Genomic DNA, 13,269 nt, shown 5'->3' with positions numbered 1-13,269 from the left:
TCGTATTAGCTACGCAGATACGCCAGCCGTATGCAGAAATTTCTCACGACAGCAGCGATGTGGGGTTGCTTTGTTCCTTTTTGCGCAAAAACTGCTGCTTAGACATCGTGGGAACATGTGTGGTTCTTTATCGGGTAAGGATTGCTACCTTCTTCATCAAGCGTCATCGAGGTACTGTGAAACTAAAATACAACCTCACCCAATTGGAGGAAACTAACCTTTGAAAACGCGCTGAGTTCTTTAAAGCCAAAACAAATGTTTTACAGCAAAGATGTTTTACAGTAGTGCCTTCATCTTTACACCCGAACGGTTTCATCGCCATGTGCAAAAAAATAATTCCGTGGGCAAAAACGCCAAGGCGCCAAGGCCTAGGCCCAAGACACTGAGCGCACGCGTCTGCCTAATCAGGCATACAACATATAGCTCATAATTTGTTTAATGACGCCACAAAAAAAGCCACTAAGCCGCATTAATGATGATAAGGCGCCTGTGAACAGTCGGATCCACGATTATGTGTTCCTGGTAGAGAGAGAGAGATAAAACATTTATTATCATGTCCAGCAGTAGTGGGGTGGGGAAAGAAGGGATGAGGCAGCGAGGTGTGTGGTGGACCTCCCCGCTACGGCCGCCTACTCACTGCGCGTCTCGGTGGAGACGGCGTTTTCGGCCGTTGCCGCGCGAGGATGTCCATCACCTGCCGGACCGTGCTGCGTTGATGGCCGATGTCGTCGCTTCTTATGGCGAGTGCCATGCTTGGTAAAAATAGTGTTTGCAGACTATCTTCGGAGGCTAATAAGGACTATTGTTACAAAACAGAGCAGTTCTTGCCGAAGACGCCGAGCGCCTGCGTCAGGCTAGGCAGTGCCCTGCATTTCCTGCCAAAGAAGCCGAGCGTAGTTTCAGTAGATAAGATAAGTCAGCAACGGCGGCCACGTTGTAGTTCAGAAGTGTAGCTAGACTGCGGCATCTACGGCCTCGCCGTCAACTTCTACCGGTTCGTTTGTTAACGTCTACCGCGTCGTTTGAATAAAACATATAACGTGTTCCTTGATAATAAACCAATAGAAATTGTTAGTGACCACAAGGTGCTGGGTGTATACTTGTCCTCTCATTTGACTTGGGATACACATATCGACCATCTAACTAAGAAACTTTCCGCGGTTACTGGCGTGGTCTCTCGCTGTAGAGGTCGTCTTCCGCTGAAAGCTAAGCTACAAATATATTACGCCCTTTTTTTCACAGATAAGTTATTGCAGCTTACTTTACTTGACCACGACGCAGAGTAACATAAACAGGCTTCTCGTTTTTCAAAAGAAGATGATGCGTTATATAGAAAATATTGAACGTACCTAGAGCACACAGCATCTTTTCGCAATATACAATATTATCAGAATTGACCGTCTTTATGGTTCATGTCTACTACAGAAAATGCTGTTTTCATCAACATCCTCGATTTCCTTCTTAAAATCACTAGCACGACTGACAGATCACAGCACCATAATAAACACACGTAATCCGGCTTTATGGCATATACCTTTTTTTCGAACAGATTATAAGTGGCAATCGTTATCTCATAATCTCCCAATACTACTCAATAAATATCGACATACAAAGATAGCTAAAAAAAAGAATTACGTAGTTTTTTTCACTCAGGTGGACTGGTATTTTAAGTACATGGTTGTTTTTTTCGTGGTATTGATGTTTTTACTATCCTGTACTTGTAATTGTTACATCGTAATTTAGGTATGTCTTGTGTGTTTTCTCATCATGTTTTTGTTCAGATTTCATTTTTTTCTTCGTGATTGGTATAAAGCGTTACTAGTATTTGTTACTTCTTATACTGTACCTGTAGGAAGAATGTAGATGCACTGTTACCTTTGCACATCTTGCTAACTTACGTAGCTTAATATTCATTGTCCGTGGTATTTTCCTACAGTTTGTATGATATGCTTCTTGTGTTACTCTACGTGATTAATTAATCAGAATTTCATTACACTTTCCTGTGCTCGCTGCTATTGCCTTGGATGTGGTTTCCAGGGCTTTCTCAAGCTGCTAAGACAGCTTATACCAGGGAAACCACACCAGTTTGTGGAAAAATAAACTCGAATTGAATTGAACACTACCAATGATGCAGCGAAACGGCATCTTTAAATGCACTTCTACTGCCGAAATGCCGTAACGCGCGTAATCTTTGATTCACATTCGGAAGGACGTCAGTGGCGCGTACAGCAGAGCAGGTAGGACCAGCTAAGCCTACCAGAGTTGACCGAGTAAAACGAATAAACAACAAAAAGGCGGCAACCACGAACCGGCACAAAGTAAACAAATGTAACTTAATGCGAGCTGACTAGTGATCTTGCGAAAGCACTAAACAATAGGGGAAAGAGTTGCGATACTCTGTGCCCTTATTTAGTGAAACTAGACCAGCGCAACCGACAAGCCCGCCGAGACGACCAGAAACATTTCACACCCTCCTCCATCACCATTTGTAGGAGTTTAGAACAGCTTTGCCAGATATCCACTTTGGCAGAGCTGGATAGCGAGCAATTTTTAAATGAAAAAACGAAAGACGTGTTAAAACGTTCCGATTTCACACAACAGAAAGTCAATATAGACCTAAGTGAATGCTATGGGCTAGCACGGAAAAGTTCGCACAGGTATGTTAACTGCGCGTTAGCATGCAAGCTAAGCGGTGAAATGAAAGTGCATGCCCACTCCATGCGCCTAGTCGTATTTCTTGGCGGCGACTTTTGCTGGCGGCTGCCAATCGGACAAAAAAAATTGGCTCCAATTCATGATGTGAAGCTGGTTGGAAAGCAAAGCTGTAAACAACACCCCAACAATTGGCCATGCGACGTCACTTGAATTCACACACGTGACTCTACAAAGATTCCGATGGTTGGCGAAAAGCAAAAACCCCCGCGTGCACGAGATTTCGGCGCACGTTAAAGATCCCCAGGTGGTCAAGATTAATCAGGAAGCCTCCACTTCGGCGTGCCTCATCGCCTGCGCAGCGTCGGCGCGCTAAACCCTACAATCAATCAAGCTCTACAAAAAATGAAACCAGATATTATGCCAGCCGTTACCTAAAATTCGCGCTTGAAAGCGAGCCCCCCTCCACAGCGACTGAATCAAAAACACAACCGAATTGGTATTCACCTAGTTAGAAAACGGAGTCCCAGTGTTTTAAGGAGTGCGCAAAAGGTAGCGTTTCTCTAGCGGCCAGATGTTTTTGTGTGGTTTCTACATTTTGTTTTCCCACCCTGCAAACCAATCCATAGCGCACCTTTGCCGTGCGACAACTTCATTCCATATGGTGCGGGTCACCCAGGACGTGCTGTCGAACAAGTTAATCAATCTGAGTGAAGGAAGCGCGCAATGGATGCGAAACTGCGCCAAAACAGGCCCAAAACAACCGTCTCTAAAGGAGACGACAAAGCCGTATCGCCGACGTGCCCCGCCAGCGAGCAGGCACATGCCAGCGGGGAACGCTGGGTGAATTCGCCGCGCCATCTACAGTGTGTTCCGTGAGCGAAACCCTCCGCCCCTGCAACCACTATAATGCATTGTGACATATCCACCTGACACTCAATATCAAAGGGAGGCACAGAAACGGTACTTAGAAAGCACTTATAGTAAAATTAGAACGATACAGAGAAGATTAGCATGGCCCCTGCGCAAGGATGACACGCAAAATTGTGAAGCTTTCCCCATTTTTTTAGGGAAGCGCGGCTGTGTTTTTTGGAATATCCTCCTCTTTAGTCAATATTTATTTATACGGGCTGTTTGTCTTTGTTGATGGCACTGCGTTCGCTTCGTTGCCGCAGCAATGATCTGATGACGATTAAGAGCTTATATTCGCGCCTGTTGGAGGCCTTACTGGGAAATGAAACCGCGGATCACTTGACAGCGCACGCCCCTTCCCGGGGCACTTTGAGTGTGGGGCAATATTACAAAACAGTTATTCATCAATTTATTGGCTCAAATTTATAAGAATTGGTTATTGGATTGGACTACAAATCATAGAAATACTGAACTATTTAATTGGGTTCGCGATGTTTTAAATTGGCCTCCAGATTTCCCTCCGCCAAGGCAAGTGGTTTTTCTCATCACTGGTCACAGGTGATTCCCGTTTTATTTACACAAAATATCTATTTTACCCTCTTCATTGTGTTTTTGCAGGGTTCCGCGTAATGACATAGATCATTTCACTTGTTCTTGCACTGGAACGACATCTTCTCGCCTCCCATTGGCACAAGAGTGTACATGTGACATTTCGCCAAGTTTTTATCATGCCATATTGAGGAATCTGGGGGCAGTTGATGCCCTGCGGGAGATGGTTAGGCATATAAATGCCCAAATGCCGTCGACACACGTGCTCTCTTGATCATCTGGGCCGCAGCTCTGAACAAACTCGTCGAAGCATGCGCGAGCAGGGCGCGAGCAATGCCGCCTCCCCCACAGCAGCGCACATGCCAAAAAGGGTTTTGACCTCCGCTCCCCCCCGGCCGTCCCCGAAGGTCAAGATGCAAGGAAAGCCTCCTCCGACGCCGCACAAAAGCCGCCGGCGAGGCCCAACAAAGGGTTGCGACTCGCTGGCGTCGGCGGAGGCCGCCCCAACATTCCGCCACCGGATGGGGCGACCCAGCAAGGCCACGAGAAGGGAGGGGGTCATCGTCAAGACGGGGGTCATCGGCGCTGTCATCATTACAGCTCCCCCATCAGAAGCCTGTCTCAGGACTGTTTGGACTACTACAGGCACAAAAACACAGTGATTACAGCGCCGTAACCCAAGCAAGCAAACAAAAACCGCGAGGAATATCTCTTGAGGAATCATTGCGGCCAGCGAAACTTTCGCGTGCGGGCAAAGCACAAAGTGAATTGCTACGCCAGAGAAATCAAATAAAAAGGGTGTAAAAGAAATCGAACAATGCAAACACTCCAGGGCCACATCATGAAACCAGCAACATACCCGCGTGCGGGATACACCAACAAGGCAAACGTGGGGCTCACTCGCGAGAACAAGGGAAGAAACAAGAGAAAACGGAGGCCCAATGAACAACCCAACTGCAAAATAAAGCAACAAAATGCAGGGTGAACGTTACACTCCGCCCAAAGCACAGGCAAGAAAAAAACAGCAGCGGAATTAACTGCGCACGGGCGTTCAATCCGTTCACCACAGTTTTTCCTTCCGCCAGTAGCACTCAGATTAATCGGGCGCAGCTTCGAGGTGAGAGTCCACCTGGTTGCTGCACCAACTGCGATGTTCGGAGTTCGCCCAGGCGTGAGGTGATCCGCCTCTGCAAGCCGTGGGGGAAGTCCCCACTGTCAGAGCCAATCGCATGACCACGAGCCGAAGCTTTAAGACGCTTCCTTTCTCATGCACGCGTTTGACACTGTCCCCTCCAGCGCATGCAAAGTGGCTCACCGCTGCCCCTTTGTCGACCCTTGCTCTCACTTGGGACCCTCGATTTACTGCTCCCGCAAGCAGCACTTTATCAGCGTTCGATGCTGTGAAGCTGCGCCTAGACCTAGGCGACCCCGAAAGCTTGTACAGAGCAACACTGGAGCCATGGTCACAGCTGGTCGACGGCTTGTCAACGCTAATGAGCGCTGGCGTACCTTGCTGAGGACGCGTGCCCGCCTGTGTGGACGGCGGCTCAGTGCCGTCCGAGTCCATGTCGCTCGTCGGGGCATCACCCGTCTGCGTTAGCCCGCTGGACACCGCCGCCGCTATGCGTGCCGGGTCTCCGCTACCGCAAATACCCGCGGGAGCTACTGCCGCCGGAAGCCTGTTTGAGCAGGATCGGGCACTATTCCGCAAAGAACTGTGATCAGTGCGGCGGTCAATAAGGTTCGACGCAGCTGAGCCTCGTCTACTCTTAGGGGGACCAAATATGTCAGCCGGCGAATTCCGCAAGCCTCTATTGCTCCCGGATAGTGGCTCGTCGAAGCAAGGGAACACCGGCGGGTATGCCTGGGCGCGAGCACAAGTCTGTGCGGACGGGAGCTGCATGGCGCGCAAATCCGGGTCTCTCGCCAGTGCCCCAACGGCCGGTGTTCGTACTCTGCCGTCGGCCGTCGTGCCTGCCGCAGTTTTACCACCGCGAACTCTGGCGGCAGCGTCTGCCCCAAGCGAACCATTTGGGCATGGCCGGTCGTGATACAGCAGAGGTTTTGCAGCACCCAAGCGGGCGTTGGCTGTCTGACCGACCGCCGCTACCTCTACCGCTGAAAATCTCAGTGGAGGCGCCTCGATATTGCCCGGCTCATTTGCTTTCCCGGGACAGCCGCTGGCCAAGCCCGCCACCACTTTTCCGGCGCGTGCCGCCGCGGCGAGCGTGCCTGCCCGGCCCGTGGCCTGGCCTACCGACTCTGCTACCCTTGGCTGTGTAGCCGAGGAGCCGCTGACGGGAAGCTTCTGCTTCAGACGGGAAGCCCTTCACGGGAAGCCTCTGCCAGAGAGGCAGATTTCGCCGGCCTGGTCAGCTGATCAGGGGTAAAAATCCTTCTCAACAACGCAATTTCATTCACTGCGCTGAGGCTCAGCTTGAATGGCTTAGCGGGGACACTCGGCCCGCCTAGCCGGCCGCCCACCTTGTATGGCCGTCTTTTAAAGATCCCGGAAACCGCCGCAGTGACCAGGCGCGGCCTTTCAGCTGCCTCGGAATCAGCGACTTCAACCCACCGTTCCCTCTGTGGGGGTGGACTGGCTTCGCGATCGATATAGCGGTAACGGCGGCAGTCCCCGGACGAATGTGTTGTCTGACCACAGCTGCAGCATGGCAGCACAACGTTCTCGTTTCCCGGCCGCGCCCAGAATTGCGCTTCGGCCAACCATAAAAGCCGCTCCAGCTCTCTCGTTTTTGCGCGTTCGGCCTCCAGATCTTTATCTCTAGTCATGGTGGGCTCTGGCAATGAGGATGTCCCTCCAAAAAAAGAAAGGTGCAGAGATGGACCACTCACCGTCGATGATACGGCCGCTCCGCTGCACCACACACGTCAGTCCCACTCGTCCCGCGGGGATCGGAAGGTGCTGAAGTGAAGTTTCCCCAGCAGGAAAACTAATCCACCCGTTGTCTCGTCGGCGGCTCGCAGTCGCCCTGCTTCGTCTCTGTCCTTGCGTGGTGTCGACTTCTCTCCTCCTCTACTCTCCAAGTCGCCTCTCGGCCCGCACTGAGTCACCACTTCGTTAACTGAACCACAGGTAACGTCCACGACGCTGTCGGCTGCGCCAGTAATGTTTGGTTCGTAGAAGGTGAGTGGTGTCGTCGTGGAGGGTGGTGAAGGACCCGATGACGAGACGAGGCCAGTAGGTGACGAAGAAAAAGAAGTCTATTTACACGTATTTACAAGATACGACGAAACATAGCACAAGACAAAACGAAAACTGAATTACAATTAAAAGGCGCCGCAGCGCACAAAGGGGGTATCGCGGCGCGATCCCTGATGGGGCCCGGAGGCCAAAAAAGGGGCCGAACCGCCGCACGGTTGGCGAGAAATTCGTGGGGCTCTGGCGCCCAGAAACCGCCACGGGAGCGAGTCTTGGTGCGACCACTCTGGGCCGCAGCTCCGAACAAACTCGTCGAAGCATGCGCGAGCAGGGCGCGAGCAATGCCGCCTCCCCCACAGCAGCGCACATGCCAAAAAGGGTTTTGACCTCCGCTCCCCCCCAGCCGTCCCCAAAGGTCAAGATGAAAGGAAAGCCTCCTCCGACGCCGCACAAAAGCCGCCGGCGAGGCCCAACAAAGGGTTGCGACTCGCTGGCGTCGGCGGAGGCCGCCCCAACATCCCGCCACCGGATGGGGAGACCCAGCAAGGCCACGAGAAGGGAGGAGGGTCATCGTCAAGACGGGGGCCATCGGGGATCGCGCCGCGATACCCCCCGTTGTGCGCTACGGCGCCTTTTATTTGTAATTCAGTTTTCGTTTTGTCTTGTGCTATGTTTCGGCGTCTCTTGTAAATACGTGTAAATAGACTTCTCCTTCTTCATCACCTACTGGCCTCGTCTCGTCATCGGGTCCTTCACCACCCTCCACGACGACACCAACCAACTTCACCAACGAACCAAACATTACCGCGTGACTCTTGGATTGGTCACTCGAAGGGAAATCTCTGCTCCCCGATAGGCCTTTAGGGCTCCGGTTCGTACGCATTGTGGGGTCTGGCGTGGCCACTCTGACGCAGGCTTACTGAGCGTGGAGTCTCGAACTCTGGAATTTCGCACTGATCTCCTGGTCTGCTCATATTGCCTACCACTCCCGTGACGTGTGGGAAGGAGGTCCTTCGAAGGGAGTATTCTATCCGCCACTTGCTTTTTGCGCAGTGGATCGTACGAATGAGGCGCAGTGAGCATAAGACGGAGTGAAATCGTGTTGTGTGGTGGGAGATTGCGCTGGTCATGATAAATGGTCATGACGAAACGGTCCTGAGCGTTGCTGGCCCTGCCTGTCAGGGCTGCTGTGCCTCCGTGGGTCAATATGGCAGGATTGTTGTTGCTTCGTTGCTTTGCTTCGTTTGAGGCGGGCAGTATTTTGCTTGTAGTTATGTGAATATTTCCTGGCCTCAGTCCTCATCTGCTCTACGGTGGTAGGGGAGGGTTGTACAATTTTAATGCCTTGGTTTTGGAAATGGCGCAGCAATCAATAAACTCAGATCAGGTGATAAACTTCCGTTGTCCGGAGACTTTTTTTATTATTGTGAGCATTCGCGACCACACTCCCGGCGGTGGAGAACTCCAGAGGACAATTCCCGCACCTCGTCTTCATCTGTACATACTCATCAGCACCAGCCATGCGGCACTGTTCCATCATCTTCTACGGACATTTTCATCATCTTCGTGTGTTCTGCGGTGCTTGCGGCTCGAACACCTCAGTAAATGCCGTTCCTAGCCCTTGTCTCTCAAAATTTATTACATCACTGAGTTTTTTCTGAGGCCGCTTTGTTCTGGTACCTTTTCATATGAACTGGAGACATCCACGTATTTGTTGAGTGTCTCAGGGCTTCAGAAAATTCTCCTTTTTAGGAGGCCGCTGTGTTGTCTGGTTATTCCACGTTGCTACTTTGGGTCCTTTTGTTGACTGATTTTGTTCATTTTGGGGTTTCCGCACGTCTGCGTGCTTTAGTTACCTTTCATATCCCGACCCGACATGGAAGTATTCGTCCTTTTCTGTGCTTCCCTTTCATCTTGAGCGTCAGGGGCTTAGAAGTCCATTTTGTCTTGAAGGTTCTCTCTGAAATACGTTTTTTTTTCTTTTTTCCTTAATGCGGACCACTTCACAAACTTGTTGAGGAATTGGCTAGATGGCTGTCAGTCTGGTTGACCGGCTGTTCATGGAATTGGCTGAATTTCATTGGAGAAATATTTGAGTGATTTCGTACTGGGGTGGTGTGGGGGTCCAGCATGGGTGCTTATTTTTATTGATATTGAAAAATATCTTTTCACATCCTACATTGGTTGTTGCGTGTTGTAGATTTGGATTTAATTTGTACTATTTTTTGTTAAATTCCCAGGGCTAGCTGCTCGTCGCACCGCTCCTGTTGATGCTGATGGGAAGTCTGGAATCACAAGGTGTTGCTGTTGGATATTTCGCATTAAACTGTAGTGTTTGCAGTTTCAAGGCGTTGAATGCACATATATCAATCAAGGATTCAAGATTTTCAATACCTAGCAGATCACCTTTGTTCAACGCGGAACGTTCCCAGATGATGCTCCTGTGTGTCTGGTTGGACTGTCAAAGTTCAAGATGGGAACTTCAGCTGCACTAACTGTAGTGCTAGAATGATGTGATAGGGATTTTTATTTTCGTGTTTATGGATGTGGGACATTGCTGGGGGACTCGTGATTGGGGTCTTCAGTGTATGAACTGCAGATGTAGCCTTCTCTAACGGTGGTCTTGTGGTGGAGAAGGTGATCTGCTTGCAGTGAAGATGGACACTCGGAAGTTGTGACTGTGCTGGAAGACTGATGTGAGGAATGCTTTTGATTGAGGGGTTTCTGTACGCAGCATGGGCTGCCTGAGAATTTTGGAAGCACAATGGTGGCATTGGTGACGCAGGATGGAGTTGAAAGTAGGTGACTTTGAAGTGTGTGGCGTTGTGGTTGCGGATGGGGACGACCTTCAGGACATCAGTATGTTGCGGGTTGTGGACCTTTTGGGACTGTGAGGTGGGGGAGATTTTGAGGATGGAGACCAAAGGGTTTGTGCTTTTGGCTGTGCTTTTAAGTATATTTTGGGGGCTCTTGAAGGGGGTGACGGAGTTCGGGGCTGTGGAAGATTTTAGGGATTTTGATTTGGTTTTGTGGCTAGATTGTGTGGTAGGGCCATTATTTGTGGGGTGGTTTGTGAGGCTTCAGCGTGGGTGGTGGCGTGGATTTTCGATGAGTGGGGAAGAGGTAGCAAACCTTAGTTATGATTGGCGAACTGTTTGTAAGGGACGTGGTGGGTCTTGGAGAAAGGACTGTGTTTGTGCCATGGGACTGAGGAGGGAGACCGTTTTTTGGAGGGGAGGGATGCTGTATGGTTTTTTATTTTGATCTTTGGGAATGGTGCTGTGGTTTGGGGTTAGGGGGAACGGAACTCTGAGTTGTACTTGGGAATTGTAAACCTTTTCTTTTTTTGTAACCTATTGGCTTTACTTCGAAAAGTTTTTGAGCTTGGACTTGCTGATGTGTTATTTTTAATAGGCATTTTCTTCCTATAGCATAGCTAGTTCAGGGTTGTTTTTATTCTTCAGGGAACATATATTTTTTCCTTTTTCCCTGTCGCTTCCTCCGCCGCGCTGGGACTTTATTGTCCTCATGCCGCCATTGAAGCGTTGGCTGGTAGAGGTGGAAAGCTTTGCTTTAATACTCCCTGGTGTTATGGAGAAATTACCGAGAGTTGCTCGGGAGTCGTCACTCGGTGATTAGTTTTCTTTGATACCTCAATGAAACGTTTGAATTGATATGGCACTCTTTTCTCTTGTAGGCTACATGCGCGAAAAAACAGCACAATCTTCATATGTGCATAAAGTTTGGGATAGAATTGGTACCACTTTTATCGTGACAAAGCAGTATTTTAATGAATGTAGCTAGTATGTCGTCTTTATGGTCCTTTTCGTGTGAATTAAGACGTCAAAGAGAACAGGTTTGCTTGGCCAGGGGAGGCCGTTCATGTGAATACTTTGAGACCCCACCCCTCGGCACGGGTAGCAAAAGTACATTTCATACAGAAAACGCCTGGGTTTTCTTGCGTCGATCTGCTGAGATTTTAAAGGAGAGGAGTGTGGGGGCAACCAATTTTTTGAAAAAATAAACACGTGGGGCCGTATTGTGCCTGCTGTCATTGACCTCTAGTGACCTAATGTGGGGCTTCAGCGGCGGTAACAATTGTCGCTTGCCACCGTGCCCGCTGGAGTAAGCGTAGTATGAATGCGGGGCTACGATAGAGCGTTTAGGCAACCTTTGAAACGTACACCGCCTCAGGATGGCCTCCTAGTCCGCCATGAAAATCATGCATATTCTTGTACGTACGACCGACGTGCACATTCGTACTGTCGCATTTTTCAAGGCTACGAATAGACACACGGACGCTTTTTATTACAGGTCATGTATCTCTTGAGGAGACGCGTGTTAATGGAGGGCTAACAGAACGTATCTTGTTTCAATACCACAGCAAGCATGCGTGACAAAATGAGCCCTAGCACAAGGCTGAAGAGGTGCCCCAGCGTCAAACTCGCAAACCCCAACCTTCGTTCGTCTACAGATACTAACGCTACGATGCACCCATCATAAAATCTCTTAACGCTGGCTGCATAAACAAGCAAGTGCGGGGGAGATACCCACCGTCTAATTACCATTCTTACAATATCCTTTAACCAGAAAAAAGTTTGGCCCATTGCAGCAAAAAAAAAAAAAAACTCTTGATCCGAATATGTCAAGAAACATTCCGTTACTCTTCCAACTAAGCGGTAGGTAAAACTGCATGGATTTGTTCGTCGTGGACCATTCCAACATTTATGTGTATGTGGGCCCCATATACATATTTTATGAAAACATATTTGTTCCTTCAGGCAGATGTATTAATTCCCACCAGGTTGTATGTGAGCCCTCAAACGTGCCACTCCTTTTTCACGTTACTGTATGAAATGCCCTTCCACTTACAAATGCTGTCAATAAAGACATTCACCAGTAAATGATTCGCACTGAAGGGAAATGTAATACGACGATAAGCTTCATCAAATGCTTAGACGTAGTTTTTCGACAGAACTATAAACAATCGCTGATTACTACTGCAGCCCTGTAATATCCAAGTTATGTCTGAAATCTTCAAACAAGTATTCACAATTTTTTAAGAACCATTAGTACATGCACCCCTGAACTCGGATGACCGTGTCAAGGTGACCGTGCCATACCTGTGGAGTCTTGCAAACTTTACATTTGCAAGTCTCATGCGGAACTCCGGAAGCACAGCTTACCTTGAGCAAACGTTTGACATCAGCGGTGTAGCGAACAAACATGTTCGTCGCTTTAAACACGCGCACCCGGTTAACACGCACGCTGCACACAGTGTCGATGCCGTGAGCCACCAGGGTGACACGACGCTCGTGGAGAAGGGATGTCGGCACTGCGAGCGTCATAAATGACGAACAATATGCACTCAGATAGTATATTTGCTGAGAACAAAACATAAGCTTACCATTTTCTTTACAAGCGGTAAGGTCATCAAAGCACACGTTCTAGCAAATAGGGATATGGCCTATCAGTATTTCCTCATGTACTATTACCGCTCCTGTTCTCCTGAGACAGAAAAAAGTACTGTGTACGCCCTTCGTGCGACTCCTCAATTAGGGGATGAAAGTTCTACCCATCGGTAATACACAGAGGCCTAAGATGATTATGGCAAGGAGCGCGCGTAGTAAGCTTGTGCGGACAATTTTTTAGCTTCCGGCCAAGCTTACAGTTTATTATCTAAGTAAAACGTCAGTAGCGGGATTGTTTCTTTCTTGTACACGTAAGAAAATTATGCGGCAGGATCAAAGGTATTCATCCCTCCGAATTGAAACACGGAAACGATTATGCCTCTTTACAATATGCAAAAAAAAAGAAATGCACGTGTAATCATCCTAAGTGCTTCAGTCAGCAAAACTGGCCATGCATTTAATCCGGACGCCTCGCGACGTTACTAAGAACATACTTTAAAGCGTCAGCAGTGCCAGCACAAAACTTTGGGCGGTTGGCTGTTTGATGTACCAAGAACACCGAATTTCTGCGTTTACTGAAAGAGA

General features: G+C 49.1%; 1 protein-coding gene and 1 non-coding gene across 2 annotated transcripts in view; one reads left to right on the top strand and one right to left on the bottom strand.

The window, feature by feature from the left end:
• Positions 1 to 13,269, bottom strand: part of LOC144140010 (beta-mannosidase-like) — a 119,488-nt gene that overhangs the window by 93,793 nt on the left and 12,426 nt on the right. Inside the window, exons 3-4 of the mRNA XM_077672224.1 lie at positions 12,478 to 12,608; positions 669 to 694 (exon numbers count right to left, since the gene is read on the bottom strand). Coding sequence (XP_077528350.1) covers positions 669 to 694; positions 12,478 to 12,608 — 157 coding nt within the window. The remainder of the gene's footprint in view (positions 1 to 668; positions 695 to 12,477; positions 12,609 to 13,269) is intronic.
• LOC144140129 (U6 spliceosomal RNA) lies at positions 3,616 to 3,718 on the top strand. The gene has a single exon (XR_013316340.1). It is a non-coding gene; the product is annotated as a U6 spliceosomal RNA (small nuclear RNA).

This window comes from Haemaphysalis longicornis, unplaced genomic scaffold, assembly GCF_048455015.1.
Source record: "Haemaphysalis longicornis isolate Haplotype H1 unplaced genomic scaffold, Haemaphysalis longicornis Haplotype H1 scaffold_5, whole genome shotgun sequence".
NCBI classification, from domain to species: domain Eukaryota; kingdom Metazoa; phylum Arthropoda; class Arachnida; order Ixodida; family Ixodidae; genus Haemaphysalis; species Haemaphysalis longicornis.
Note: the sequence above shows the minus strand (reverse complement) of the source record. Positions and strands in the feature narration are given on the sequence as shown.